General features: G+C 49.2%; 7 protein-coding genes and 1 non-coding gene across 15 annotated transcripts; 5 read left to right on the forward strand and 3 right to left on the reverse strand.

The window, feature by feature from the left end:
• Nucleotides 1–12505: 12505 nt before the first annotated feature.
• On the forward strand, nucleotides 12506–13925 carry LOC9632758 (loricrin). Its single transcript, XM_024673483.1, has 2 exons — nucleotides 12506–13253; nucleotides 13415–13925. The coding sequence occupies exons 1-2, from the start codon at nucleotides 12592–12594 to the stop codon at nucleotides 13749–13751; spliced, it is 999 nt and encodes a 332-aa protein (XP_024529251.1). The 5' UTR covers nucleotides 12506–12591; the 3' UTR covers nucleotides 13752–13925.
• A 125-nt stretch (nucleotides 13926–14050) lies between these two features.
• LOC9632759 (tRNA (adenine(58)-N(1))-methyltransferase non-catalytic subunit trm6) lies at nucleotides 14051–16682 on the reverse strand. Its single transcript, XM_024673462.1, has 14 exons — nucleotides 16573–16682; nucleotides 16405–16514; nucleotides 16228–16354; nucleotides 16094–16175; nucleotides 15964–16034; nucleotides 15859–15900; nucleotides 15678–15802; nucleotides 15531–15624; nucleotides 15074–15481; nucleotides 14895–15000; nucleotides 14753–14839; nucleotides 14608–14704; nucleotides 14379–14454; nucleotides 14051–14321 (listed from the first exon to the last, which is right to left on the reverse strand). Exons 1-12 carry the CDS (start codon nucleotides 16656–16658, stop codon nucleotides 14618–14620), a joined length of 1425 nt encoding a protein of 474 aa, XP_024529230.1. The 5' UTR covers nucleotides 16659–16682; the 3' UTR covers nucleotides 14051–14321; nucleotides 14379–14454; nucleotides 14608–14617.
• A 105-nt stretch (nucleotides 16683–16787) lies between these two features.
• Nucleotides 16788–19501, forward strand: LOC9642699 (probable methylenetetrahydrofolate reductase). 2 transcript variants are annotated; one of them, XM_002960553.2, is made up of 13 exons: nucleotides 16788–16878; nucleotides 16925–17165; nucleotides 17221–17403; nucleotides 17474–17534; nucleotides 17593–17672; nucleotides 17724–17897; nucleotides 17954–18127; nucleotides 18211–18311; nucleotides 18364–18475; nucleotides 18537–18617; nucleotides 18676–18853; nucleotides 18907–19244; nucleotides 19306–19501. In XM_002960553.2, the coding sequence occupies exons 2-13, from the start codon at nucleotides 16947–16949 to the stop codon at nucleotides 19387–19389; spliced, it is 1785 nt and encodes a 594-aa protein (XP_002960599.1). In that variant the 5' UTR covers nucleotides 16788–16878; nucleotides 16925–16946; the 3' UTR covers nucleotides 19390–19501. The 2 variants fall into 2 exon arrangements, with proteins under 2 accessions (XP_002960599.1, XP_024529167.1); XM_024673399.1 differs by having other exon boundaries at nucleotides 16939–17165.
• A 100-nt stretch (nucleotides 19502–19601) lies between these two features.
• Nucleotides 19602–21122, forward strand: LOC9632760 (28 kDa ribonucleoprotein, chloroplastic). The gene is made up of 5 exons (XM_024673489.1): nucleotides 19602–19726; nucleotides 19820–20298; nucleotides 20380–20481; nucleotides 20536–20835; nucleotides 20898–21122. The coding sequence occupies exons 2-5, from the start codon at nucleotides 19834–19836 to the stop codon at nucleotides 20946–20948; spliced, it is 918 nt and encodes a 305-aa protein (XP_024529257.1). The 5' UTR covers nucleotides 19602–19726; nucleotides 19820–19833; the 3' UTR covers nucleotides 20949–21122.
• An 80-nt stretch (nucleotides 21123–21202) lies between these two features.
• On the reverse strand, nucleotides 21203–21276 carry TRNAN-GUU. Its single transcript has one exon. It is a non-coding gene; the product is annotated as a tRNA-Asn (tRNA).
• On the forward strand, nucleotides 21234–22060 carry LOC9642700 (ribonuclease H2 subunit C). The gene is made up of 5 exons (XM_002960555.2): nucleotides 21234–21436; nucleotides 21497–21589; nucleotides 21654–21811; nucleotides 21861–21906; nucleotides 21970–22060. Exons 1-5 carry the CDS (start codon nucleotides 21295–21297, stop codon nucleotides 22005–22007), a joined length of 477 nt encoding a protein of 158 aa, XP_002960601.2. The 5' UTR covers nucleotides 21234–21294; the 3' UTR covers nucleotides 22008–22060.
• On the reverse strand, nucleotides 22000–24038 carry LOC9642701 (probable mitochondrial adenine nucleotide transporter BTL3). The gene is made up of 4 exons (XM_002961204.2): nucleotides 23231–24038; nucleotides 22839–23142; nucleotides 22317–22775; nucleotides 22000–22267 (listed from the first exon to the last, which is right to left on the reverse strand). Exons 1-4 carry the CDS (start codon nucleotides 23791–23793, stop codon nucleotides 22199–22201), a joined length of 1395 nt encoding a protein of 464 aa, XP_002961250.2. The 5' UTR covers nucleotides 23794–24038; the 3' UTR covers nucleotides 22000–22198.
• A 77-nt stretch (nucleotides 24039–24115) lies between these two features.
• LOC9642702 (shikimate O-hydroxycinnamoyltransferase) lies at nucleotides 24116–27655 on the forward strand. Of its 7 annotated transcripts, none has more exons than XM_024673432.1 (6): nucleotides 24116–24238; nucleotides 24527–24689; nucleotides 24789–25012; nucleotides 25105–25162; nucleotides 25305–26160; nucleotides 26417–27655. In XM_024673432.1, the coding sequence occupies exons 5-6, from the start codon at nucleotides 25654–25656 to the stop codon at nucleotides 27356–27358; spliced, it is 1449 nt and encodes a 482-aa protein (XP_024529200.1). In that variant the 5' UTR covers nucleotides 24116–24238; nucleotides 24527–24689; nucleotides 24789–25012; nucleotides 25105–25162; nucleotides 25305–25653; the 3' UTR covers nucleotides 27359–27655. The 7 variants fall into 7 exon arrangements, with proteins under 7 accessions (XP_024529200.1, XP_024529192.1, XP_024529207.1 ...); XM_024673424.1 differs by having other exon boundaries at nucleotides 24120–24238; nucleotides 24470–24689; XM_024673439.1 differs by having other exon boundaries at nucleotides 24122–24238; nucleotides 24524–24689.
• Nucleotides 27656–27684: the final 29 nt, after the last annotated feature.

The raw sequence follows: 27684 nt of genomic DNA on the forward strand, positions 1-27684 counted from the left end.
CCAGGAAAGGCCAGTTTGGCCAGGAAAGGCCAGTTTGGCCCAGGAAGGCCAGACCCAGTGTTGGGTGATGAGCTGCCCACTGGGAAGTCCAAGACTAGAGTGAACACAGACCGACAAGCGGGGTAGCTTGGTGAAGTGTTCAAGAGCCGGCTCTAGTTCCCCCGGGAGATCGACTGGCCGATGCTCCCAGTCCAAGTGTGGGTGGCACTACCTACTTGGATACCTGGTGTGGCTCAACGGAACCCGCTCTAAGCCCATGGCTAGAGCACCCAAGGGCAGAAGGCGAGGAGAGTACCCAGGTGGCTCGCGTAAGGCCACGGTGTTCCGAAATGTTGCCCCAAAGGCCCAGACTGTGGAAAGGAAGAGGAGCAGTCTTCTGGGGTAGTGACCAAGGACACAGTCGTGTGGTGAGGAAGTCCCAGAGGACCGTGGGACTTAGTGGTCAGGCCTGTGGGTCTTGATCCAGTGGCAGTATTGGCAAACACGGCCAGGGGCAGAAAGGGACTTAGTGGAGACTGACAGAGGGATATTGGGGAAGGCTATTCCCCTTGTCGGTGGGCATCCTAAGGATGCTAAGGAGTGGATTTGAGATGACCACTCACGGATGGTTTGCCTAGTCTTGGAGGGCCAAGACGGTGATGCAAGTGGTGTTGGACCACCAGTGTGACCAAGGTAAATGGGCATGGCCTTAGCGTAACAGGCCGGTACGTCGGTGATACCTTGGGGTGTCGATCATGGGATCGGACACGTGGAGCACTTGGACCAAGTGCTAAGGTTGAGTGGCATGGATGCCATTCTCGGGGTTAGCAAGCCCCAAGTCCTGAGTTGGACTTATGGAAGTTGTCAATGAGACTCCTCCAAGTGGTCAGCCGTGTGGTTAAGTGACTAAAGTAAAATGGAAAAATTAGTCGCTTACAATTTGGTATCGGAGCTGTTCCTTAGTCCGACTTTTATTGGTGCTCAAGTATATCACCACTAGTGTTGGCATCGGAAGGTCCAAGGAGTGGGCCTATCCTTGAGGAGTAGCAAGTCGGGAAGACATGGCTCTCCATTACAGTTCATGTGTGAACTTGTAGACGAGGTGGTGGATAGAAAAGGGCCAATAATGGAACGACTTTGGGATCTTGGGAACAGTGCAAGGTTTTCCTCATTGAGTTGAGGATGTGATCCGGATGAGCATTTGTCTCAGCAAATTGGCTTAGGTTGTTGTGGTAAACAACTAAAGTTGGGATCACGGGAAAGATAGAGACTCCAAAACAATAAAGGAGTCACAAGATTATCCTCATATGGTTGAGGTTGGTGCTCATGAATGTGAGACCAAAGGTAATGACCGTGGAAGGTCAAATACGGAAGAGGACTCAAGTCCTTGAAATGGTAGCCGGGGCTACCTTTAATAAATGCTGGAACAACCCAAGGAGTTGGGGGTGTATTAAGTGGATGAGTTGGTATTCTCATCACATGGACAAGTAGTCCTAAAGGGCAAAGGTTGCCCCCAGAGAACAAAATCAAGTGTCGGAGTAACGCTTGTGAAAATAGTCCTTTTGAGTAGGACCGGAATGCAAGATGTGTATTCCAGTGAGCTAGTGCCCCACAAGTAGGACCTTACGGGTCGGTGGATTAACCAAGTCCAAAACTGCTAGACGACTCAAGTAGAGTCAAGGGAAGGTCCTAAAAAGGACTGAATGAAGCATTTGGACTGAGGTGCGTTGTACCCCACAAAGGATGGGGGGGGATCATAGGATCCAAGGATGAGAACAGAGAGTATCTCATCGATGGCAAAATGTGCCATGCTAAAGTTATGGGAAAGGTGTTCCCAGAAGAAAACAACTTTGACATAAAGTTGTGTGTGACCTCTATGGGGCAGTGCTAATGGTTGGCATGAGAAAGAGCGGTGTTGGTCTTGGCAAAGACTTAGACACGAAGGGGAAATGTCATAGAGGTAGGCTCGTGGAGCCGATGGTGTGGAGACACCAAATGTGCCAAGGTGTGGTACCTTGAGGCTATGTTGGTGGGTTCATGAGAACCCCTTGCCAAAGGAATCCCAATGGAAATGGGAATGGCATAGCCTAAGCTGCAGAGCATGCAGTTGGAGTGTGGTGACCCAGATAGTGATGGAGGTGTGAAAGCACCAAACAATGAGTTGTAGGACTTGACAACTATGAGGCAACTAAGCAAGAGGTGCAAAATAACTGGTTAAACGGGTAGAAGGTAGCTACCCAAGACTTCTAGTATAGGGAAGTCGGATATACCCTTACGGGGGATAAGTTGCTTATGTTGCGATATAGTAAGTCAATGTCATAAAAGGAAATACTCATTGTCAAGAAAGCCATCATTGGGACACCCGAACACTCTAGAACACCAGAAGGTGGTGTTTGATGTCGCGAGGGCAATGGATAAAGCCCAAGGGACTAAGTCCCTAGCGAATGATGGATAGAAGGTGCTATCCAAATGTCCAAGGTTGCGGAGACAGGAGAGGACTGTCTACCCAAATTGGACAAAGCCAAAAATGGAATTTTGGCAAGGCTAGTGATGGGCATGTAAAGGCCCGTAAGCAACAATGTAATCCCAGTGTGTGGGATTATAAGGTGAGCATACCCGGATTGAGGAACCACTCCCTAGGCTATTGGGTAGGTTCATCCCTAAGAATACTTGCTAAAGCGTGATAGAAAGTGCAAAGCTATCCTCCTGGTCTGGAGGAGAATGACCAAAGGAAAGGTGTGAAGCCAAAAAGCAAGAAGTAAGGGGATAGAACCGAACCATAAGAATCAAAGGGCATAACCAAGGTTGATTATGCCAGCTGGGAGTGGAGAATCAAGTGGGGGCTCAAGGGTGTTGCCACTAGCAACCGTGATGCCATGGAGAGTCTAAAATATGGAATTGTCCATGTTAGACTATGTGGCATTTGGAAGGCTTGCAAAAAAGGAGGCCTTAGCAAGCTGAGGGACAGAGTTCCTTCAAGGTTCCCAAAGACGATTCTAGGTAGCTTAGTACCTAGAAAGGCCAAGTGTAAATGGTTCATGGAACGCGCGAAATCAGAGTAGCGCAGCAGAAGCGTGGTCTTGAAGCTTGCCATGAGGCAAGGCTATCAAGGTTAGGGAAGTAGTTCCCGAGTGTTCAAAGAGAGGGCTTTGAACGAAAGTCGATGGTCAAGGACTTTCACGCTTATGCAGGAACCATGTTACAATGGTCGGAGGACTTGCCAAGTGAGATTGGCACGTCGGGGGAACAAATACCATAGTTGAAGGTGATATCTTCAAAAAGGGTGGGCCAGGGGGCCGAGCATGGAGGAGTCCATGCATGATCACAGACATGTCAAGTGAGAGGACTTGGCAGTGTGGAGGAACTAGGTTCCTAAGCTGTGATCTGTAGCGCGCTTTAAAAATAGGTTGGTGCACCGGCGTGGGGAGTCACGCCAGGCATCTAGTGTGATGCCGTCCGTAGATGCATATACGGAGGTTGGGTTCGAGTCCCGACCCTCTAGTGCTTGGGTTCGAGTCCCAAATCACTAGGGCGTGGTGATGGTTTGGAATATGAGGACACTCATATTTCGGTGGTCATGGACTCTCAGTGGGGAGACTGGTTTGGGCACACCGCCAAGCGAGGGATGCCTCGGAGTCGTGATGCACGGTTAGATTGCCTAGTGTGAAAGCTCGGCATATCTAACTTGAACGCTTTGGTGCAAGTGGCACCAAGGTCGTGGTGAGTGAGATGGGGACACCTAATCTCAGTTGCTATGAACCCTTAGCCGTAAGGGCTAGCTTGGGTGCACCGCCAAGTGTGGGGGATGCCCCCGGGGTTATAGTCAACAACTTGGAGGTCTAGAAAACCAAGTACCTCTTGGCAAATCTGTTAAGGTGCCAAGGTGAGATCACTAGGTGATCTTATGGCTAGATAAGGACAAGGTCCTTGGTTGGCTAAGGAATGAAGTTCCTGGTTCAAAATGTTGAAATTGAACTGTTTAAGGTAGTGTGGCTTGGTCGTGATAACCAAGTGGGAAGAGCACCTAAGGGAAATAAACTATGTCCGTGCGATGGCATAGTGAGTCCGAGGAAAGTAGTCTCTATAAAAGACCCATGGGAGGGTCACGAAATTGGGCCGTGAATAGAGCCCATAGCAGAAGATGCTAAAGAGACGTACTAGGGGTGAACATCCTCCGGACTTGGCAAAGAAGAGTCTTTGCTATGGAACCGAAACAATATCTCAAGGAGGGAGGTAGAGATTCGATGTTGCTTGGTGCAACAATCAACGGATAGGAGCAAAAGATGAGTGGCCAAGATAGGGCCGTGGAATCCCTTGGAAGGAATCCAAGTGACAAAGTTAGGCGAGGAACACTAATGTGTTGGACGCTAACAAGTTGCGGGAAAGGAAGTGTGTTTCCAAGGAGGGATTCCGAAATGCTCCGATTTGGCGAAAGTGGAAGCTCCAAGGGAGGGAGCGGTAAGGTAGCCAAATGATAGGGCCATGAACAGCCCTAGCACAAAGTATGATAACTGGAACTTTGGCACGAAATAGAAGAGAGGATGATGGTGCCCTCGAGTAGAGAACTTCCTAGGATGGGAAGTGGAGTTGCACAAAAGGTGCAAGGCAAGGTGTCGGAGACACCTAAGATATTGACTCCAAGAAGTCAAAATTCAAAGTTCCAAAGTGCAAAGGTTATATCGATGGAAATTAAGACTACTCGAGAAGGAGTAGTGGGATTGACTGAGAGAAGGGTCTCTAAGAGGTTTAGCGAGAACTAAACCAATAAAAGGAGAGAACCATTACATGTGGTCCAATCAGTCTCTAAGTTGGAGAGACTACGCTCCTTAAAGGATGGACAAGGCATGGTGAGCCTTTGATGTCAAACCATAGACAAAGATTGGCTAGGTGCCAAGGATGGAAATGGTAACACGTGTGGGTGTCACTTTAGAAAAGGGTTTACCGTTCGATGAGGACATCGAACTTCGTCTATGGGTGGTGAAGTTGTGAGACACAAAATCCCTAGGCCCCAAAGTGGAGCTGGATGGGCGCCACATGGTAGTGGCCGAAGCGAGAGCCAAACGAGCGTAACACGTTTGGACCAAAAGCTCCGACTTGAAAAGTCAAGAGCGGGAGTGGAACTCCCAACGAAGTGCTCGAGGAACGAGCACGAAGCGAGCAAAAGGCGAGGCTCCAAAAAGGGACCCAAAAGGACCAACACATGACACGTGGGAGTGTCCGAGATGGACTCGACTTGGAGTCCGAAGTGGAGTCCGAGATGGACTCGAGTTGGAGTCCGAAGTGGAGTCCGAGATGGACCCGAGTTGGAGTCCGAAGTGGAGTCCAAGATGGACCCGAGATGGAGTCCGAGATGGAGTCCGAAGTGGAGTCTGAGGTGGACCCGAGATGGACCCGAGTTGGAGTCCGAAGTGGAGTCCGAGATGGAGTCCGAGATGGAGTCCGAGATGGAGTCCGAGTTGGAGTCCGAGGTGGACCCAAGATGGACCCGAGTTGGAGTCCGAAGTGGAGTCCGAGATGGACCCGAGATGGAGTCCGAGATGGAGTCCGAGTTGGAGTCCGAGGTGGACCCGAGATGGACCCGAGTTGGAGTCCGAAGTGGAGTCCGAGATGGACCCGAGATGGAGTCCGAGATGGAGTCCGAGATGGAGTCCGAGGTGGACCCGAGATGGACCCGAAATGGAGTCCGAGATGGAGTCCGAGATGGACCCGAGATGGAGTCCGAGATGGAGTCCGAGATGGACCCGAGATGGACCCGAGATGGACCCGAGATGGAGTCCAAGATGGAGTCCGAGATGGAGTCCGAGATGGAGTCCGAAGTCGAGACCGAGACCGGGACCGAGACCGGGACCGAGACCGAGACCGAGACCGAGATCGGGACCGAGACCGAGACCGAGCCCGAGCCCGAGTCCGAGTCTGAATCCGAGTCCGAGTCCGAGTCCGAGTCCGAGTCCGGAGCTTGAGAGGGTGAAAGCCCAAAGCGTTCGTCTCCCAGACCCTGGGGGGTTTGGTGAGCCCCAAAAGTATAGTAAGGGGGAGGACTGCAGTGGAGCCAGTTTGGCCAGGAAAGGCCAGTTTGGCCCAGGAAGGCCAGACCCAATGTTGGGTGATGAGCTGCCCACTGGGAAGTCCAAGACTAGAGTGAACACAGACCGACAAGCGGGGTAGCTTGGTGAAGTGTTCAAGAGCCGGCTCTAGTTCCCCCGGGAGATCGACTGGCCGATGCTCCCAGTCCAAGTGTGGGTGGCACTACCTACTTGGATACCTGGTGTGGCTCAACGGAACCCGCTCTAAGCCCATGGCTAGAGCACCCAAGGGCAGAAGGCGAGGAGAGTACCCAGGTGGCTCGCGTAAGGCCACGGTGTTCCGAAATGTTGCCCCAAAGGCCCAGACTGTGGAAAGGAAGAGGAGCAGTCTTCTGGGGTAATGACCAAGGACACAGTCGTGTGGTGAGGAAGTCCCAGAGGACCGTGGGACTTAGTGGTCAGGCCTGTGGGTCTTGATCCAGTGGCAGTATTGGCAAACACGGCCAGGGGCAGAAAGGGACTTAGTGGAGACTGACAGAGGGATATTGGGGAAGGCTATTCCCCTTGTCGGTGGGCATCCTAAGGATGCTAAGGAGTGGATTTGAGATGACCACTCACGGATGGTTTGCCTAGTCTTGGAGGGCCAAGACGGTGATGCAAGTGGTGTTGGACCACCAGTGTGAGCAAGGTAAATGGGCATGGCCTTAGCGTAACAGGCCGGTACGTCGGTGATACCTTGGGGTGTCGATCATGGGATCGGACATGTGGAGCACTTGGACCAAGTGCTAAGGTTGAGTGGCATGGATGCCATTCTCGGGGTTAGCAAGCCCCAAGTCCTGAGTTGGACTTATGGAAGTTGTCAATGAGACTCCTCCAAGTGGTCAGCCGTGTGGTTAAGTGACTAAAGTAAAATGGAAAAATTAGTCGCTTACACAAAGCCCATCGAGCCGTACGACCAACTAGGTTCTTCCGCTTCAATAATGAAGTAACAGCAGCATGGTCACCTTCAAGTAACGTCCGAGAACCATGTAGATAGGCATGAAGTTTCTCGAAACCCCAGACTGCTGCTAAACACTCCTTCTCCGTCGTGGAGTAGTTCATCTCCGCTGGTTGTAATGTACGGCTTATGTATGCAATGGGATGGCGCTGACCAGGCACACTCGAGCTCTCTTGCATCAACACACCTCCAAGACCAATGTCAGAAGCATCCACGCGCAAAATAAAAGGTCGAGTGTAGTCAGGATATGCCAAAACCGGAGGAGTCGTCAGTAGCTCTTTGAGATTCACGAACGCCCGCTCACAATCGGGAGACCAGATGAAAGATGACGTTGATGACTTCAGCAACGCTCGCAATGGTAAAGTGCGATCGGAAAGATGATCCACAAAACGACCGAGATACTGCACCTTACCCAAAAAGCGCTACGCATCATTCACACACTTCGGAGTAGGGAACTTTAGAACAGCCACAAGTTTGTCAGGATCAACTTGCAAACCCTCACGAGAAATACGGTACCCAAGATAAGTTGTGTCCTTGGACCCAAACACGCACTTCGACCGCTTCAGCTTTAAACCAACGTCGCGTAGCTGATCCAACACTTTACAAACATCACGAACATGCTCCTCCCACGTCCCCTCCGAGTGGATCAAGACATCATCAATGAAGTCAGCCTTCACCTCTGGCATATCGCAAAGAACCTCGTCCATCATTCGCTGAAAAGTTGCTGGAGCATTGTTCAAACCAAACGGCATCACCAAAAACTCGTACAAACCAAATGGTGTACGAAAAGCAGTCTTAGGAATATCATCTTCAGCCATCGGTACTTGCCAATACCCAGAAGCAAGATCTAGCTTGGTGAACCAACGACTTCGCCCCAGACGATCCAAGAGATCAGCAGTGTGAGGAAGAGGGTACACGTCCGGGATCGTCACTTCATTTAACGGACGATAGTCGATGCAGAAACGAATACTCCCATCAGGCTTCGTCACAAGATGAGGTTCACATGCCCAAGGACTCCGCGACTTCCGAATAACACCCTTCTCCAACATCTCCTTGACGTTTGCACGTAAAATCTTGATCTCCTTGGGTGACCGATGACGAACAAGAACCTTGATTGGACGAGCATCCCCGGTTGGAATGGGATGACGTGTGGCAATCTTGGCCCCAGACGATAGGTCAAATTCAAAGAGATCAGAATACTCCTTCATGAGCTGATCAACAGCTGCAACAGAAAGATCATCGGAGGGATCGGAAAAAGGAAGAGCAGAACAAGATGGAAACACAAGAGGAAATAATGGGGGAACAAAAGTAATGGAAGTAGAGGTAGAAGTAGAGGGACGAAGAGGTACAGAAGTGAGAGGAATGGATGAAACATAAGGAAGTATGAGACAAGGGGGAAAAGCCTCAAAGTCACACTTGGCATGATTGTGCTGCAACCAATCCATACTAAGAATGAGGTCAAAAGCTTGACTCGGCACCACCCGCAACGACTGCAACTCAAGCTCGAGATCGCCCACACGCACAACCAGGTCCGCCTCATCTCGTGCACATGCATATGTACGGCCGTTGCCATAAAGAATGAAAACTGGATCCGCCGCACGACGCAAGTATAGACGACAACGTGTGGCAACAGGTCGAGCAATAGAAGATAAACTCGAACCTGTATCAACCAACACGGAGAGAAGAATAGGAGACCTCTTGTTATAAAAACGAGCTTGGAAAGTAAACACTGGATGAACCGGTGCCGAGTGAACCCCTTGATGATACTCCCGAAAGAAAGATGGAGGGGTCACTAACTTATTCGCGCAAGGTCCCTCCATTACTCGCGCGACTCCTCGTTTCCCGAATGCACCTCGGTATCCAAACCTTCCACCGCAGCAGCACCAACGGGACGTTGCTGACGCCAAGGTCTCCACCCAGGAAATGGAGGTCGCCAATCTGGAAAGCGCCAACAACGCCGATAAGTATGACCAACTTCATCACACGCCCAGCAACGAATGTCACGGCCATGACCACGTCCTCGCCCTTGTCCTTGGACTCGAGTAGCAGCAGCATCAACCTCCATGGGAACAGGACCATCACTCATAGGAAGTGGAGCTGAAGGACGTGTAGCAAGAAGTGGAAGAGGCGACGTCTCATAACGTTGTGCCAAGCGAAGAGCATCGTCAAGAGTGGCAGGAGCAAGTGCATGCACAAGTCCGACAAGATCTTGACGAAGTGCTGGCCACAGCATTCCTAGCTTGATCCGCTCCGACATATTTGGCTCCGCACGAAGCAAAAGACTTCGGAAACGAACGCCAAATTGCATCACCGACTCAGATGGCCCTTGGCGAAGACGATGCAATTGTTGGAAGGCATCATCACAATCGTCGGCGTGTCCGAAGGCGCGTTTGAAGACGTCCGGAAGAACACTCCAATCGCCACGAGTAGCTGCGCTCAATCCATTGTACCACTGCAATGCCGTCCCTTGAAGACATGTGGGGAACTCACGCAAACGCCGAGCATCATCCCAAGAATGATATGTGGCAATCACCGTGAAGTGATCGAACCAATGGTACACATCATCCCCAGGATTCCCACGAAAGAACTCCGGCCGAACGCGAGGATTGGCACCAAAAGCAGGAGGAGTTGTACCATGTGCCGTGAACGCCGCCATCAACTGAGTTTGGTTGTTCAATTGCAGGCGCATAGCATCAAGCAATTGAACCAACTGCTGGTCTAGAGTCAAAGGAGGAGATTGCGGATCGGCCATGAAAATGAATGAGAAAGAAAGAGCAAAAGAAGAGAAATGACAAAAAGCTAGAAAGAAATGGTAGATCTAGACAATGCAAAAAGCTAGATCTAAACCAAAATCCTGAAAGGAAAGAACAAAAGAAAGGAAATGGAAAAAGCTAGATCTAGACAATGCAAAAGCTAGATCTAAACCGAAATCCCAAATCCAAGCACTCCCCAGGGACAATCAAAGTTGCCCCTCACCTCCACCAATGTGAGTGCATGGAATATGGAAAGGGAATACAGAAATGTGCATATCAATTAACCCAAAAACCCTAGCTTATATACAGGAGCGAGTGGTCCGGATTGAAACCAATCCGACGGCTACCAAAATCCACTACGCTAATATTAGTATACGGCATTGTAGCCGTACACTTGGCCCTCACAGTTTTAAATTGTTTTATGTTTTTTTTAAGATTTGGTGTATATTTATTATTTGTATATTTATTTTATTATTTTATTGTCAATTATGATCTAGGAGTTTAACAAAGTTTTTTCCTATAGCTTTTAAATTAGTTTTGTGATGTTTACATTTAGTTTCAGAATAAAACTTATTGCACAGTTTTGATTTTTTCCATAAATTATTTATAAATAAATTTTAAAAATTCTAATCACTTTTTACCATTTTTTTCTAACCATTATACACCTTACCAAATCCCTATATTATTTATTAGCTCATTTCTCCTTTATTGCATTATTTGCTTATTTATTAATCCTATTTTGAGTTGAGTATATAATCTGGTAAACTTATTTTTTTAGTAAAATTAAATATAATTATTAGATTAATAAATATATAAAATTATTTTTATTTTCTTATAGTTCAGTATATATATAATTCCATCTGTGGTGGAAAATTGTGAAAAATAACTTCTATAAATATTGTTTAAATATTTTAAGAATTATGTTAAAACATCATGTAATTAGAGCACTAGATTTACCCTATTATAAGATGCCTTTTGTTATATACAAAAGGTTAAAACATTTTTAAAAAAAACGTTTTTTTTTTTTTGCAACGTTTCAGTACTTCTTTCAAATTTCTAAGTTAATAATGCTTTTAATACATTTATGATTGGTTAGTTTGCACTTAGTGAATTATCATTCATTCATTCATTAGCTGTTTATGAGGTTTTATAATGTATGATACTGACAGATTATAATCTTTTGAGCCATTCATTTGCTGAACTCCTTGAAGTCTTATACCACCAAGCCTTCTGTCCTCACCCTAGGCTTCGCTGATCTACCTGCCGTACATCATGGGTTCAAGCCTGAATGCAATCCTGAGGTGTACTCACCAGTTTATCAATTTGAATGTTAATGTTAATCAATTTCCACTGTTTCTGATGATGTTGTAAATGTAAATTTTATCAAGTGTGTTAAATAAAATACATCAACAACATCATGCATGCCACGCTGCAGATTGCTACGTCATTAATCCATGGTGGCACAGAATGAATAGTGAAAGCTATGCCGTGATAGGTTGTGGGTATACTATACACCATGTGCTGTCCTTGAATGCATACATTTACACAAGCCAACGTGCCGAGGAAGTGATAGTTCAAATACACACAAGTCCTCCTGGCACAAGAAATAACAAACATGGCATCAAAAGATCTCTTGATCTTTGCGGATCGGTGTCTATTACTGGAAGCGCGTATCGATTGATTCAATCCAATGGATCTAAACAAATGAGCATGTAGATTTTGGAGAGTTTCACGTGCCTTTGCGCAGTCGTACGATATAATCTCATATCCTCACGCGAGAGTCCCTCTCGATCAATCAAACTCCTCTCCTCTCTTAGCTTTCAAAACCAGAGAGTTTCTGCTATTCCAGTAGCGAGAAAGAGGCTTTGAATCGATACATGGTTTCGTCGTCTTTCATGGATATATATGAGCTTGAAGAGATTCCTTGATGATTCCATCAGCCAGCGCGCGTAGAATAAAACCGTATACAAAGTGGGAAGGAGTGCCCCTGTCGACTCCATTAAATTCCCACACAGCTTGGCATGAAAAGGAACGTCGTTATTTGCTTGGACCCGCTGGAAACTTTAATGCTTTCATCTCACAAACGGGGGCGCGCAGAAAGTCAGGGACATGAGAAGGAAAGAAAGAGGAAGAGATTGATTTTCTTCTTAAATCTCGTGCTTAAAACCTTTCAAAGCTTGCAGCCAGCCGGCTATGGCAGAAAGACCAGCTAAAACTTCAGCAAGAAAACTGTAAGTTTTTCCACCACCAGAGGCTGGTACTAGCGTATAAATTGTCCCTGCTGGTCACCGAGCGAGAGCGAGAGGTTGGCTCCTTTAAAATCTCTCCCTTGCCAGTACAGCGTACAGGAAGGAAAAAAACAGTAAAAAAAAAGTAAGCTTCATGTGTGTCTGATCCAGGGCACTCAATGCTCGCAGGACTCCAGAGAGTGTTTTTCGCTCATCATGCCATGCAAGCTTATGGAATCAAAACTCGAGAGGGAGAAATCAAACTCCAAAATCTCTCAAAACTCCAAAAACGATTCAATCTTTGAAAACCATATGAAGTAGTAATCTGTGCACTTCATCATCAAGCCGCACCAAGGTCAAGGAAAACTAAATGAAATGCGTGCCAGCACCACCTCCACCACCCTCCTTAAAAGAGAAACACGTAGACAGCAAATAAACGAAGGAAAAAACGAATTTTTCTGTGAGTAAAGGAACCGAAAGAAGCGTCCCCGAGTATAAGAACATAAGGCACTCTCAGTTGTACCCTTGTCTTCCCTCCAGGTCTTCCCTCCAGAAACAAAAAAGAGAGAGATATCTTCCTCTTCTTCGTTCTTGGCGATCGATCGTCTTTCATGGCGAGCTTAAGCTCCCTCCTCGTCATCGCCTGCATTGCTTCGGCGGCGCTGGCCAATGAGTTCCAGAGCTACGAGCAGCAAGAGCGATACTTTCAGCCCCAGAACTTTGGTGGCTACGATCAGTCTCTAAGCTACTCTGGATCATCCGGCTCCAGCTCCGGCTCTGGCAGCGTTCCAAGCAGTGGCAGTTCCAGCGGCGGTGGTGGCAGTCCCAGCTCCGGCTCCGGCTCCGGCTCTGGCTCTGGCTCCGTCCCAAGTACTGGCGGTGGTGGCGGTGGCTACGGTGGTGGCAGCCCCAGCTCCGGCTCCGGCTCCGGCTCCGTCCCAAGCACTGGCGGTGGTGGCGGTGGCTACGGTGGTGGCAGCCCCAGCTCTGGCTCTGGTTCTGGCTCCGTCCCAAGCACTGGCGGTGGTGGTGGTGGCTATGGAAATCCTGGCTCCGGCTCCGGCTCCGGCTCCGGCTCCGGCTCCGGCTCCGTCCCAAGTTACGGTGGTAGCCCAGGCGGCGGTAGCGTTGATCCAGGCAGTGGTAGCATTCCAACCGTGCCTTCCAGCGGCGGCATTCCCTCTAGCGGCGGCATTCCTACTGTTCCTTCCATTGGTGGTGGCACTGGCGGCATTCCTTCCACTGGAACTCCTTCCTCCGGTTGCTCTTGCGAGTAAGTTTTCATGGTTTTCATGAGCTTGGGCTTGCTTGTCTTGCTCGTTTCCTTCGTGGCCTTTGCTCGTTTGTTCCATCTTTCACTCCTAGATCTTCTGTTTGTCTCGTTCTTGATATCGATATTGATATTCTATGGTCTGGTGGTTGTGATATGGACAGCTTCTGGGCTGCTCACGTTAACTCGTGGCCGGATCCACTCCAGCTGATCTCCACCGTCTCGGCCGTGTTCGGGGGTCTCGCCGGGAACACTTTCGGACCCAGCACCACGCTTCTCACTGCGCTGGAGACGAGGAGGTCGGATCCTTACAGCCAGCTCCTCCGCCAAGGCACCGCAGCCATGCTCAACGCCTACTCTCGTCCAAACTTCCAGTACACCCCTCTTGCCGTTCGCAACCATCTCAACGCCGCACTCGTCTCTCCCCAGGCCGCCGCCGTGCAAGCCGCCAAGTTTGCCAACGCCAACCGAGGATATGGCGTGAATACCGTCTGCACATAAAGAGAGACACCAAGGCTCTTCGTCCTTTTTCTCTTCTCTTCTCTTTTGGAACTCTTGTTCTCAGTATCTCCTCGGTGGTTTGGATATAGTTGTATTGGTTTTTGTTGGCACAGAAAGATTCACTAGTAAAAGGCGTGCTAGTTCTTGAATAACGTCGATAGTTTCCTCTTGCCACATGCATCGTTTGTCCAAATCCTATCTAAGAAATCGTGATAAGATCTCTATTCTTTTCTCTTATGAAATGTCCAAGAGTTTCAAAGCAAACCCAGAGCTTCAAAGCAAACCAAGAACGTTGCATGCACCATAAAATCCTACAAGAATTCAATCCATCTCAGTCCACATTTTCAATCAATGAATTTGCGACTCCACGACGCTGAGTCGTGCCCAACCGACCAAGTTCTAGTGCTTTCAAGGACACGATTCTTTTCTGTCTGTTCTAGTTGCAACTTGCAAGCAAATCCCTTTCTGAAAGAGAAAGAAAAAGGAGAGTTTTTAAGACTTATCTGTTGCACGGCTCTTGGACAAGCTGGGAAATGAAGGCAGCTGCCGGAGCAACATCACCTAACGCTTCTGCCACACAAATTCCAATCTGGTCAGGCCTTGAATGAACGGAAAAAAGGCCTATACCACTCAGTCCATATGTGAGCTGTCGCCTCTTGAGGAGTTTTATCGCTTTGTTGTTGTTTTGTTCCTGAGGATTTTTCTGCGTCGAGTTTCATTAGGCTGCGAAGATCATCTTACAAACAAATTTCTCGATCCTTATTTGGTCAGCAAGTAATGGAAGATCATAAATCAAGCTGCTAAAAGATCGAAACCATGAAGCTCTTGGTCTAAATTTTGTCAAAGAAAGAGTCACCTTTTGTGTTTCATTGTGGTAGAGTTTTGATACCACTTAGTATATATCCACCTGTGGAGCTCATTTGCATGTGGGGATGCGTGCGGGATGGAAGAACCTGCGAGAAAAGATTAAACATTTTTTCTTCAGCACCGGTAGTACAAACCTGGTACTCTCTCATCCATGGCTCCGAGAGCTGCAAACTGACTGCCGTGCGTTCCTTTTGCAAGGCAAACATGCAGTCCGCAAGAGGCTGTCGCAAAAGAACGATTTTCTCAAACAGCTGAATCTAAGAAAGAAATACTTACTTGCAGGTAAGTATGATAGATGACAAAAGGAGCGGAGGGGGCTAGAAGCGGAATGAGTTGCTGCAAAGTCTTCAAAGGATCGGCGTTTAAAGCCCCGACTATCAGACTGCATAGATAAGGACGAACACATTACGCGTTGTAAGAGCACGAAAACGGCAGAGAAAGATAGAAAACCTTACCTCGAGAATCCAGTTTTCACCCAATCAGAAACGTCTTCGTTCGATGGTTGCTGTATCAGTCGTTGCTTTGTTGGATTCGTAGAGGCCGGTTCCAAGTTCTCGGAGATCTGGGACACGCTTGTTTGTGATGCCTCGGTCACAGCCTTTTCCGGTTGCACGTCCATCGATGGGTCGCTTTGCAGTGGTTTGCCTGTGCCTGAATCATCTTCCATGTCTTTCGCCTGTTCTGCCTCGGTAACAGCCTTTTCCGGTTGCACATCCATCGGTTGCTCGCTTTGCGGGAGTTTGCCTGTGCCTGAATCATCTTCCATGTTTTTCTCCTGTTCTACGACAAGAGGTGCTGCCTCTCCGTTTTGTAAACCAGAATTGTAGCTTTCTAGAAGCGTAGAAAGCCGAACTCGAAATATCCTACACCATCCCAGTCACTATATGAGGTGTATCGGAAATAACCATTTACCTACTAGATGTTGCGGAGTCAAAGTTAAAGAGGCCCACAATGTCCAGAGATGGAGCTTTTGGAGTATAGTAGACACTACAAACCGTGCCAAAGCCTGAAGTGAAAGGATAAAGGTTTCACATCTTTTAAAGAAACAAATCACCTTACCGCTCAAACGTTCTGCGACTGCAGCCGTCAAGAGTCCTCCGACCATATCTGAGACCAAAACGTTGGACATCTCGCCTACATTGGCTAATGACAAGATCATTGACAAACTATCAACTCTTATAAACCTGCAACAAGTAGAAGAAAAGTCACAACAAATGAAAACTTCTATCGTTTAGTTTACCCGATCTTCGCTGGAGTTTTAGAAAAATATGCCTCACAAACACTGGAAAAAATAAAGAAAAACGTTTAGTGCCACGCCAACGTCAAAACTAGAAACAGATTCAACCTTTTAGCAGTAGGACACCTGATTATGACCCGAGGAGCGTACTTTTTCTGCTTTTTCCGCTTGTACTTCTCCTGCAAAAGTAAAAGTGTAAATAGGTTGTAGTTGAGCTTGGCTAAAATGGAAGAAAAACCTGTGAGAAAGTAGTCTTTGACTCAAACGACGCGCTATTTGCAATCAACGCATTCACAATCTCTTGTCCGGAGGAGCCTTCTCTACAAAGCTCATGATCTTAGAAGATAAAAACGAAGATGAAAAGATAAGAACCTTTTCATGCTATGGATCTCCTCGGCCGAGAGTGTCTGCGCAGTGTTATCATCGATGAGGTTCCTGTTATCCTTCGTTGCAGCATTTTCTTCTTCCTCCTCTTCCTCTTCGCCAGCGTTATTGTCCTCTGAAACAATACCAAATTTTCAGACCAGCGATCCCAAACCTTCCCATCACCAGCGCGAGACGATCGTTCCAGCGACGAGGACTTGGGCTCGAATTGCGATCCAAACGGGCATCCAATGACCGGCGCAAGAGAATACTTGGCCTTGCCAAGCTTGACAGTGCTGAAAGAAGGGAAGAAATCTTCGATATTGCAAGAAATACACAAGGATTCACGCTTACGCGGCCGGGGTAAGACGCGAGAACACGAAATGCTCGCCATTGTTGATGTCGAGCAGCACGCACGATCCCGCCTTCACGACTTCCATAGAACCCTAAACCCAAACTTTAGGGCTATGGGGAGTTAACCGTTCGTGGTTGGACGGCTGGGATTGCGAGCTAGGGCATATTTATTTCCTTTAAATCTCAGCTAACAGTCAAAAAAAGTCAAGCTACTTACTTAGGGTTTTCGTACCTCACAGTGTCTACCGTACTGTTGTATTTTAGTGGCTGAGGGCGCGAGGGCGCGAGGCGCGCTTCTCGATCCAGGTAGGGATCCCGATCCACGCAGTATCTCACCTCAATCTCAATGCAGATCTTTGCTCGCAGCGCCTACAATGCGGATTGTGGACAAGATCAAGGATGCGCAGCGGGAGAATCGGACGATCTTCTCCTTCGAGTACTTCCCGCCCAAGACCGACGAGGGTGTCGAGAATCTGTTCGAGCGGATGGACCGGATGGTGATGCACCAGCCTGCATTCTGCGACATTACATGGGGCGCCGGTGGCTCCACCTCGGATTTAACTCTGGAGATCGTCAACAAGATGCAAAACATGGTAAGATCTTTTTTCGGTTGCCACAATTTTCTGTTTTCCTTATTTCTTCTTCCAGATCTGTGTGGAATCCATGATGCACTTGACTTGCACAAACATGCCAGTGAGTAAACTTGACTTTGCTCTTGAGAATGTGAAAGCCAATGGCGTCCAAAACATTCTGGCTCTGCGTGGAGATCCTCCGCATGGCCAGGACAAGTTCGTTCAAGTGGAGGATGGATTCTCTTGCGCTCTTGATCTGGTTAGCTTTTTTTTCTTCTTCGTCCTGCTTTTCTCGGGAATGGAATGATTCAAGCTTTGTATTTTTGCAGGTGAAACACATACGCAAAAAATATGGTGGCTATTTTGGCATCACTGTTGCTGGATATCCTGGTTAGTATTGCTGTTGCTTGCTAGTTTTCCGTTGTGCTTACACGGTTTCATCATTTAGAGGCTCATCCCGACGTGATTTCTGGTGATGCTGCAACTCAAGAAGCATACGAGAAGGATCTCGCTTACCTCAAGGAAAAGGTAAGATCATGAAGAGTGATTTGTACGTGATGAAGAATTCTTTGTCCACAGGTGGATGCTGGAGGTGATTTTGTAATCACGCAGCTCTTTTATGACACAGACTTGTTTCTTCGGTTCGTTAACGACTGTCGCGAGATTGGAATCACTTGTCCTATCGTTCCGGGGATAATGCCGATCAACAATTATAAGGGGTTTCTTAGAATGACTGGGTTCTGCAAGACAAACGTACGTTTAAAGCATAACAGATTGGAGAAAACTTTACTTTGAGTTGGATATGACAGATTCCTGCAGACATCACCGCCGCTTTGGAGCCGATCAAAGATAACGACGAAGCAGTGAGATCTTTCGGCGTCCACCTTGGGACAGAGATGTGCAAAAAGATTTTGGCTTCGGGGATCAATGCAGTACATTTGTACACGCTGAATATGGAGAAGTCTGCCATTGCAATTCTTCAAGTAACTTTGCAACTTCGCGACATCTGCCATTTGTTTTTTTTTTTTTTTTTTTCTAACATTTTATGTTTGATATTTTTCGACAGAACCTCGGACTGATCGACATAAGCCAAGTAAGACGATCACTTCCCTGGAGGCCTCCAACAAATGTAAGGCGAACAAGGGAAGATGTCCGACCAATTTTTTGGTAAGCTTTGGAAGTTTACTTGTCAAAAGAGAGCTCTTATTTTCCTTGGCAGGGCCAATCGTCCCAAGAGCTACATTTCACGAACAACTGCTTGGGACCAGTATCCAAGTGGTCGATGGGGCGACTCTCGCAGCCCTGCTTACGGTGCATTGACAGACTATCAGGTAGAGGAAGTTATGTGTTTTGTGAGCTTGTAATAGAGCGGGTTTTTTTTTTTTTTTTCAGTTTTTGAGACGACGCTCCCGGAACAAGAAGATTCAAGAGGAGTGGGTTGTTCCTCTGAGTTCCGTCGAAGATATTGCAGAGGTAATTCACATTCGTTATTCCAACTTTCTTCTGAATCGTTATGTTTTCACCCGACCAGAAATTTGCCAACTATTGTGCTGGAAAACTAAAGAGCTTTCCCTGGTCCGAGCTGGAAGGTCTCCAGTTAGAGACCAAGAAAATCAACAGCGAGCTCGTAAAGATTAACAAAGACGGCTTTTTGACAATCAACAGCCAGCCTGCTGTCAATGGCGAAAAATCGGACTCTCCTGCTGTTGGTAAGCTCGACAAGCCTTTGAATTTCTAAAACTAAAGACGTGTTTTTGTACAGGTTGGGGAGGCCCTGGAGGATACGTCTATCAGAAGGCCTATGTCGAATTCTTTTGCTCTCCAGAGAAGCTGGAGAAGCTCATCCGAAAAGCCGAAGAGTTTCCTTCGCTCACCTACATCGCAGTGAATTCCGTGGGAGAAACAAAGTCGAACGTCGGGCCGGGAGACGTGAATGCAGTCACTTGGGGAGTCTTTCCTGCCAAGGAAGTGATCCAGCCGACGGTGGTGGATCCGATAAGCTTCATGTCTTGGAAGGACGAAGCCTTCCAAGGCTGGGAAGACGAATGGGCCTCGTTGTACAAAGCCCAGGACGATCCAGCAAAGAAAATCCTTCACGAGGTAATCAAGCATTCGAAGCTCTCTCTCTAAAGTTCTAAAGCTTTTTGCGTCCTTGCTCCAGATCAAGGAGAGCTACTATCTAGTAAGCTTGGTGGACAACGATTACATTGGTGGTGATCTATTCGCGTTCTTCAGTGGCATCTAAAAGTTTTTGCTACTACAGCGATAATTCTTTGACAGAAAAATCATAAGCTTGTGTGAGCTCTTTGACCGTTGATGCAAACCAGATAAGATGCCATCCTGGCCATTGGATCATTTACGTGCCCTAATTTATGATTTTGGGCCAGATATTTTCCCTTACATGGCCATTTGTCGCCGTCGATGGCCATCAGCGGACGGCCCAGATACCGCCACGTCTGCATGACCCCGACGCCTTAAAGCCCTGCTTATCCCCTAGAAGGCATTTTGTTCTTCCCTCTTGGTAGAGGGCGCCAAGGGTTTTGAGGCGCTCGCGTAACGCCGGCGACGATTCCATTGCGAAGGTAAGAAGGATTGTGGAAGGATTTAGATGCATTGTGTAGCTGGAGGCCGGATTGGAAAATGCGAGCCTGATTTTGGTGTTGTTCCTGTTCTAGAGAGGAAAAGAGCTATGGCGGCCTCGTGTATTTCGCTCTCGTCTACGGCCATTGGCGGTGCCGCGGCTCTGGCGGCGCCTCCCAGAGCCATGGCGCTGTGCATCGCTGGGGTTTCGGTGCCGTCGAGGCCCCTTTCTCTCTCGCTGGGCGAGACCTTCCATCTCGGTGCCGTACTATCCAGGAGAAGACCCCTAGAATTTGTGGCCAAGTCGTATGGTGGGTACGGAGCCGAGTCGATTGACAAGGAGGATTGGGCACCACCTCCGCCCAATCTCAGTGACTTGCCCCCGGAGCCATCGGAGCCAGTGGACAAGGAGTTCGTGGTGCCAGAGCCCGACGAGAGGGACTTTGGGAGCTTTCGCAGCGAGCCAGCGCCCAACACCAAACTTTACGTCGGGAACATTGCATGGAACGTCGATAGCAAGATGCTGGCAGACTGCTTCAATGGCGTGGGCATCACAGAACTGGAAGAAGTCAATGTGAGTACCCTTTTCTCTGTTCCTTCCATCGTTTTCATTCAACTTAGTTGCTAAGATCTTTCTTTCTCTTGTGCTTTGTAGGTGATGTATGATCGGATGCTTGGAAAGAGTCGCGGTTTTGCCTTCGTCACTCTCTCCACGGAGGATGCTGCGAAGACTGCCATCGAGAAACTTGATGGTCATGTAAGCGCTTATCATTGCATCTCAGTTAGAGCAACTGCGTGATCCTTCTTCCAGGAACTCGAGGGGCGGCCTTTGAGAGTAAACTACCCGCAAGTTCCCCGAGGAGGCGGAGGCTTTGGCGGTGGTTTTGGGACCAGACCGAGCATCCCAGCGAACCCGGCCAAGTGCTTCGTCGCCAACATCCCGTGGTCCGTGGACGACCAAGGCCTGCAAGAGTTTTTCAGCTCGCACGGAACGGTGGTAGACTGCCGGATTCTAACCGATGCCGAGAGCGGGAGGTCACGGGGGATTGGGTTCGTCACTTTTGCCACCCCAGACGAGGCCAACAACGCCATCAGCGCTTTGGATGGAGCAGTAAGTTCGATCGATCTTTCCTTTGGTTTGTGAGTTCTCTTGGCTCACTCGTTTTGCTCCAGGAATTGGGAGGTAGATCGATTCGCGTGGCTTTGGCGACTGGAAGGCAATGAGCGACGATCACAACCAGCTGACAATGAAGGAAAGATGGAATGGCGCATTTCCATGCAAGAGGAATGGATCGAGTTTTAGTGAGAAAGTGTCTTAGAGAAAGAGCATGTCTACATTGCTATGATGGTTTGTAGATTTTTTTGGGATCAAAAACAGTCGCAAATGGTTTTCGGTTAGTCAAGCGTAATCTTTAAAGGTAAATGAAATAACTAATTAAAAATACAAATTAAAACTATGACGATGCATTAAAGTTAATCGCTAGAAGGAGGGCTCGAACCTCCGACCTTGTGGTTAACAGCCACACGCTCTGACCAACTGAGCTACTCCAGCACATTTGAACAAGCGTGAATGGCTATGGAAAAAGAAGAAGTAGGGCGCATCGTTGGTTATGGCGACAAACTCTCGCCATGCTCGCTCCATCATCTTCCCTGTAGCATCGCGCACAACGGGCCAGCTAATGTCTCGGCGTATTTCGGCAGCAAGAGCACTGGTATGATGGATTGCGTGGAAATTTTTGCTTTCGGCTAATGCAAAGAAATGGCGAGGAAAGGCGCGAAGGCGGATGGAATGGAGATCCAGGAAGCAGCATTTCGGGGCAGGAGGCTGGTGGGATCGACGCTGCCGCTGCCGCAAAACCACCGAGGTTTGAGCAACCAGAATCAAAAGTTCTTGGATTTCTTTTCCCTGTTAATGTTCTTTCTATGTAGGATTTGTTCTTGAGAAAGCTCCAAGCAACCCTGATGATCCAGACGAGTGGGTTGTGAGATCGGAGTTTCGCGAGATCACGTACTGGAACCACGATACCATGCCATCGCTTTGCGATTCTCTGCCTCGCTGCATCGATTGGCTCAACATTTCTGCCGCGGTAAAGTAAATCATCGCTCCTTTCTTCCCGTCTCATTGTTTCTTTGCAGATCCACAAGCCCGTCACCACTGATCAAGTTGCGAGTGTTTTTCCAGGTAACCATTTCTCTTTTTTTTGTTTCGCGAAGTTTGCCGTACGATCAATCACTTCCTTTCCAGGAGCGATGGCCAGCAAAAGAAAATCCGAAGTAGCGTAAAATTTTCTTTGTTTCATCGTTCTTTCAATCACAATGCCAGGAACTCATCACAAGTTCTTCCTTAGAGATAGATCCCTGGAACAGCGACGATGAATCAAACGTCAGGATTTTCAAAGATCAATCGCGAAACAATCATCGTCCGTGGTATATATACACACTTCCACAACCACGACGCGACAGAAGAATGTGTCTCACGAAACTTTCATCGTCACCTTCATCCACTCGTAGACGAAGTAGCTCAAGGCCGCCGACGGAAGAACCTGGAGAACGCAACACATGAGCAAAAGAGAAATCAAAGAGCTCCCAAACCTGGAGTGTGCTGGGAAATATTCCAGCGTAGAGAGCTCCAACACCACCCCGATTCACCAGCCCCTGGATCGTTGGCATCAAACCGAGCCTGCTCGCTGCGCTTTGCAACTGGAGATGCCTCCTCACGACTTCCAGGGGATAGGTCACCGTCTCGGCACAAGCACCAGCGATGGCACCGTAGAGCAGCGTTCTCAAAGGCCCGAGCTCCATCTGGTCACTCCCTTTGCTGCCACTCATCCTCCTTCGCTGCTCTTCCTGGCCAGCAGGAGACGCAAGATAGTTTGTCTTGAGGATGTCGTAGACACCGTAGAACACCGCACCAGCCGGGGCCATGCTCACGATCGCCGGCACAATCCCAGCGTAGAGGGAAGTGAAGCCTTGGCTGGTGATTATGTGGCGGAAGCAGCCGGAGATCCCTCCTAGTGCGTCGCCTCCCTGAGCAACAAGTCTTGTTCGAATCTGGAAGAAAGACCGATCAACTCAATCCAATAAAAAACTAGACTTCGAGCGAGAAGAACTTACAGTGTCCATTGGGAAGCAGACTATGGTGGCAAAGACCCCGGCAGCGGCCCCAGCCGCCAACTTCTCAAGTGGCGTCACGTCTTTTCTCCCAGTCACGGTCGTGATTCTCTTGCGAATCGTGTCGTACGCATAGAAGTTGATGGACTTGAAGGGCGCTGTCCGGATGAGGTTGACGAGGTTGCCCTTCCAGAAGCCTTGGACTCCCTCCGACGCAAGAATCGTCCTCACCACATCCATCGCATCAGACGTGGCTCCACGTACGATGTACTCGAGCTTTAGCCTCTCAAGTGGCGCCACGAGAGTTCTAGAAGACAACAAAGACCAAGAAAATCGCGAAGTTAGAAAGATTCAAGTAGGAAAAGTATAAGGAAAACTGAGGAGAAAAACCACACCTGGAGATACACGCTGACAAGGCTCCGGCCAAGAGATGTTTGGACGTCTTCAAAGACCCGGCCTTCAAAGACTGGGAGTAATCGCTGCTGGAACTTCTCTTCTCTTGCCGCTGGGTGGTGGTGGCGATGGAGATGGATTCATCCGCGCTGTGCTCCAAGTATTCCAGAGATTTTTCCAGAGATCTTTCCTGCGCTTGATGAGCGTTGATCCTCCTGCCAAGCTTGCTGCTACCGTGGATAGCAAACCCCAATGCCGATGACCACGCGCTGGAATTCGCCCTGCTCGAGAGCTGGCGCTTGCCGGATTCCGCTATGGACACCGATGCCAGGCAGTAGCTGGCGGAGCTGGCGGAGCTGGCGGGCATGGATGGAAGCAGGGACGATAGCGATGACGCGGAGAATGGCGATGGCAGGAAGCATTGCAGCGGATCGCAATCGCGGCCGGGGAGGAAGCATCGCCACGACGGATCGTCGGCCCCGCTCAGCGTGATGAATGCGAGCTCGGACGATGCAAAGATCGATGCCGATCGGCTTCTGGCGCAAGAATCTACATCGTAGCCCATCGAAATATTGCCCGCCCGGCCACTTGGGGTGGATCACAGCAGAGATCGAGGGAATGCTGCCGAGACCCAAGGAAGAACCCTAAAGATCATACCCGAGGAGCGCCGCGCGGAGAGAAGAAGGATCTAAATTCTGCCAAGACCAGCCGCCACAACCGACGCCATCGCGATCGCCTTTCCCCATTCTCTGCCCGCGTGGGTTCCTCGCATATGGAACACATGGGATACTTTAATCGGCCATCGCCGGGCCCTCCTCGCCCTAACGGCATATCCCACGCGCGGCATATTCCGCTAGCGCGCAAAAGTGGTATAATTTTCATTAGTGATGGCGGGCCAAGAACCCTAGCGCGAGGACGCCGTCGCGACAGCGATGGATGATTTTCGCGTGCCGGGCGCTGGCACGGACAATGCCGCCTCGGATCCAAGCCACTGGCGCTGCTGATTTGAGGTATGTTGCTCTTGCCACATCTCTTGTCGCGTTGCAAGGCTGCGATGCAGTGATTTCGCTCTCGAATTCCTGGCTGATAGCATGGGGAGGGGGAAAGAGACCGCTGCCTGGTCAGTCCGTCGTGTGTTTTCTTTCCTCCCTCTTGTTTGACTCTTCCTCTCTTGTGCGTCCTTTTCCTTGCCTGCCAAACTTCCAGTTGCGAGGCTCTGAGAGACATGATTCCATGGGCAGCGCCAACCAGATACGAATTAATCAATCCCTTCTCTGCCGATGCCGCCGCCACAGCAGGAGCTGACTTGGGCCACCTCGGCGGGATGTGTCCGCATCCATGGAGGAGAGAAAGGATTAAGAAACGCAGGCATGCCAATCAACCCCCCGGTCTGGCAGCAGCGACCAAGCGCGAGGAAAAGAAAAATTTATGGCTGCCAACCAAGCAAGCGTCAAACAAGAGGTTTTTTTTTTGCTTTTGTTCTTGGTGTTCTTTTCGAGCTCTAAGTTTCTTGTTTCTTGTTTCTACTTACTTTCCTTCGTCTTGTCTCTCTGTTCACAGCTTCTCGGATCCAGGAGAGAGAGAGAATGGCGCTTCCTTTTCTCGGTCTTTTTATATATATAGTCTACGGGCTACGTATGACTCTCCTCCAGCAAATTGGTCCACCCTGTGCTGAAGCCAAAAGGGAAAACAATTGCTATAGCATATGGCAGGCATGTTGTGGCTCGGCTCCTACAGGGATTTAAATACTCGCAGCCCCAGCTTCTTTATTGGACGGACAAGAGGTGCGTGGTTTGTATGGCACTAGAGGCAGCGATGTGGTTCCTTTTTGTTGTTTTACGAAGAGGTCTCAGTCTCTCTTGCTTTTCTTTTGCAGGAGAGGGGACGGGCGGAGCCTTCTTTCCGCATAGATACGCGCAACTTTCAATAACTTGGTGAGTGCTACAGCTCTGTTCTTGACCAGGAAGAAGCTAAGTTAGCTCCTGCTTCTTGCATAGCCTTTAAGCATTTTTTTTTTCTCCATTCCATTATCCGTGTGGACTGCAACAGTCTTTTGGTTTGCTTGCGAGGTACCAGGGGCAGGGAGCTATATATTGTGCTCTAGGCGCGGATATGATAATGGCCTAGTCCAGCGTATTGTGCGAGTTTCGGCTGGTGCCGCTCAATGGGCATGCCTTCCAATCCTGGTACACACTGTGGGTCTTGGGCAACTCTTCATGTGCTCGGGGATTAAACAAGCGCTTAACAAACGCCGAAAAGTTGACAATGACGAGGAAGGAACAACGACTGGTAATCTTGCGGTACTAGCGCCATCTGCGACCGGGAATTCATATCTGAGGAGCTGGGAACTAGCTGTTACCGCAACAGTTTCTCCCTCTTTATAAGGCAGCCCGTGCTGTCTTCTCCACTTTGCTCGGGTCGGGTTATGGAAGAAGCAGCAGCAGCAGCAGCAGCAGCAGGAGCAGCTCAAAGGCAATCCTCTCTCAAAGCTCGTCGATCAGTGAAGCCCAGGAACAGTAGCAGCAGCAGGAAAAGCGGAAGAAGGAACGTCCCGCTAAGTACCTGTGATTTGGCAATCCCGAATGTGTACGCCATGGCAATCTACGCATTCAAGGCACCCACCAGGCCTGGTGTGGTTGAGGAGCTGGAAAGGGGTCTGGCAGAGGCTTTGGACGAGTATCCGGAATGGGCAGGCAGGCTGTGCAAGGACTCTTCGTCCTCATCTTCATCATCATCGTCTTCTTGCTCCTCTGGTTTGAGCGGCAGCGTCGGCTCTAGCAAGGTGGTTATTGATCTCAATGATGACGGGGTTGCACTAATGGAAGCAAGCATGGACTGCTGTCTCCAGGATTTGATGCCTTTTAACCCATGTCCCCTGCTTTTCCAGCTGGTTCCAGCTACGAAATCTGTTGAAGAACTGCTCCTTGTCCAGGTACTAGCATAGATTCTCTGTCTGCTGTTTTAGCTTACCGCTTCTAGACTAATGCTTCTTGCTTGCTGCTCAATGCTTGCTTGCTTGCTTGCTTTCTTGCTTGCTTGATTGATTGATTGAGGAAAAGAATGCATCAGACCTGCATTTGATCTTTTGTTTTCTCTCATCGAAGTTGCAAAGTTTTTCTTTTTCTTTTCTCTGGCTGTTGGTTATCTCTGACGCTTGTGTTTCCTCTGTTTTCTTTTTTTGTTTCCAGGTGACCAGCTTCAAATGTGGTGGCATAGTTCTCGGCGTTGCCTGGCACCACCGTCTCGCAGATGGACAGGCTTTCTTCAGCTTCATGGACAACTGGTCTCGGCTCACCCGAGGCGCTCCACTGGCTTGCAGCCCGTTTCGCGATAGAAGTGCATTAAATGCCGGGGAAACTGCTCAGCCGCTCCAGGATGACTACTTGCTGCTGTCGCCTCCTCAGGCTCCAGCGCCGGCTCCGGACCCAGGTGCTGCCAAAACTCCTCCTCTCGCGGCGAGGAAGTTCCACTTTAGCATGGATTTGCTCCAGAGGATCAAGAGAAGAGCCGGGGGAGACAGCTCTACGGACGAGCCGGCCTCCTCCACCACCAGAGGCGTGACAACTTTCGAGAGCCTGACGGCTCACTTGTGGCGGTGCATCACCAAAGCCCGCGGCATCACCGGCGACACCAAGACGCAGATAATGATCCCCATGAACGGGAGGAGCCGGCTGGAGCCGGCCATCCCCGAGAGCTACTTCGGCAACGCGACTTTCATGCCGTCGTCCGGGACCGAGGCCGGGGAGCTGACGAGCCGGCCACTGTGCTACGCAGCGCAGCTCGTCCACGGTGCCATCATCAAGGCCGACAGTAGCTACTTGCGCAGCGCGCTGGAACTTATGGAGCTCCAGAACAGGATGATGAAAGACGAGGAGGTGGCGGAGGTGGTGGTGCCTCCCAGCATGTCTCCTCACGTCGTGGTGACGAGCTGGGTGAGGTTCCCGCTCTACGACGTGGATTTCGGCTGGGGGACGCCTCTCTACGTCGGCAACGTACTGGATCTGTACGAGGGGATCATGATCTTACTGCCATCGCACACGCAGGACGGGAGCATCGATGCGGTGGTGGCTCTTTTCGAGCCGGAGATCGAGACGCTCCAGGAATTGTGCTATCGTGATGATCTTCTCTAGCGGCATTCTCGGCGGAGCGAGGGAAGGACGAAGAGCTCCAGCCCAACGAAGAATCGTGCCACCAGCAATCGAAGAAAGAAGAAGGATCAAAAACGCTTTGGCTTTGTATACTAAACTTTTGTTCTTTCGAATGAAGCAGGGCCGTCGATGCAGTGCCATCGGGACCGCACGTTTCTAAGTTTGTTTTGAATCCAGCATATTCGTACGCATCTCTTCGCGGGGCCGTCGATGCAGTGTCATCGGGACCGAATATAGTTTAAAAATTCTCTAAATCTAAAAATGTTTAAAGTTTTTATATTCGGGATATTCGTCCGCATCTTGAATGT

Source organism: Selaginella moellendorffii, unplaced genomic scaffold, assembly GCF_000143415.4.
Source record: "Selaginella moellendorffii unplaced genomic scaffold, v1.0 SELMOscaffold_0, whole genome shotgun sequence".
Taxonomy (NCBI): domain Eukaryota; kingdom Viridiplantae; phylum Streptophyta; class Lycopodiopsida; order Selaginellales; family Selaginellaceae; genus Selaginella; species Selaginella moellendorffii.

Bases quoted from the DNA above. Each gene is read 5' to 3' on its own strand.
- LOC9632758 (XM_024673483.1), top strand. From the start codon at position 12,592: ATGGCGAGCTTAAGCTCCCTCCTCGTCATCGCCTGCATTGCTTCGGCG. The intron at 13,254-13,414 runs GTAAGTTTTCAT...TGATATGGACAG, and splicing joins TCCTCCGGTTGCTCTTGCGA to CTTCTGGGCTGCTCACGTTA.
- LOC9632759 (XM_024673462.1), bottom strand. From the start codon at position 16,658: ATGGAAGTCGTGAAGGCGGGATCGTGCGTGCTGCTCGACATCAACAAT. The intron at 16,176-16,227 runs GTTCTTATCTTT...TGAGCTTTGTAG, and splicing joins GAGATCCATAGCATGAAAAG to AGAAGGCTCCTCCGGACAAG. The intron at 15,901-15,963 runs GTTGAATCTGTT...TATTTTTTCCAG, and splicing joins AGGTGTCCTACTGCTAAAAG to TGTTTGTGAGGCATATTTTT.
- LOC9642699 (XM_002960553.2), top strand. From the start codon at position 16,947: ATGCGGATTGTGGACAAGATCAAGGATGCGCAGCGGGAGAATCGGACG. The intron at 18,312-18,363 runs GTAAGCTTTGGA...TTTCCTTGGCAG, and splicing joins GATGTCCGACCAATTTTTTG to GGCCAATCGTCCCAAGAGCT. The intron at 19,245-19,305 runs GTAATCAAGCAT...TCCTTGCTCCAG, and splicing joins CAAAGAAAATCCTTCACGAG to ATCAAGGAGAGCTACTATCT.
- LOC9632760 (XM_024673489.1), top strand. From the start codon at position 19,834: ATGGCGGCCTCGTGTATTTCGCTCTCGTCTACGGCCATTGGCGGTGCC. The intron at 20,482-20,535 runs GTAAGCGCTTAT...TCCTTCTTCCAG, and splicing joins TCGAGAAACTTGATGGTCAT to GAACTCGAGGGGCGGCCTTT. The intron at 20,836-20,897 runs GTAAGTTCGATC...GTTTTGCTCCAG, and splicing joins TCAGCGCTTTGGATGGAGCA to GAATTGGGAGGTAGATCGAT.
- LOC9642700 (XM_002960555.2), top strand. From the start codon at position 21,295: ATGGCTATGGAAAAAGAAGAAGTAGGGCGCATCGTTGGTTATGGCGAC. The intron at 21,812-21,860 runs GTAAAGTAAATC...GTTTCTTTGCAG, and splicing joins GGCTCAACATTTCTGCCGCG to ATCCACAAGCCCGTCACCAC. The intron at 21,907-21,969 runs GTAACCATTTCT...CTTCCTTTCCAG, and splicing joins AGTTGCGAGTGTTTTTCCAG to GAGCGATGGCCAGCAAAAGA.
- LOC9642701 (XM_002961204.2), bottom strand. From the start codon at position 23,793: ATGGGCTACGATGTAGATTCTTGCGCCAGAAGCCGATCGGCATCGATC. The intron at 23,143-23,230 runs GTGTGGTTTTTC...GTTGTCTTCTAG, and splicing joins TTGTCAGCGTGTATCTCCAG to AACTCTCGTGGCGCCACTTG. The intron at 22,776-22,838 runs GTAAGTTCTTCT...TCTTTCTTCCAG, and splicing joins TCTGCTTCCCAATGGACACT to ATTCGAACAAGACTTGTTGC.
- LOC9642702 (XM_024673432.1), top strand. From the start codon at position 25,654: ATGGAAGAAGCAGCAGCAGCAGCAGCAGCAGCAGGAGCAGCTCAAAGG. The intron at 26,161-26,416 runs GTACTAGCATAG...TTTTGTTTCCAG, and splicing joins AAGAACTGCTCCTTGTCCAG to GTGACCAGCTTCAAATGTGG.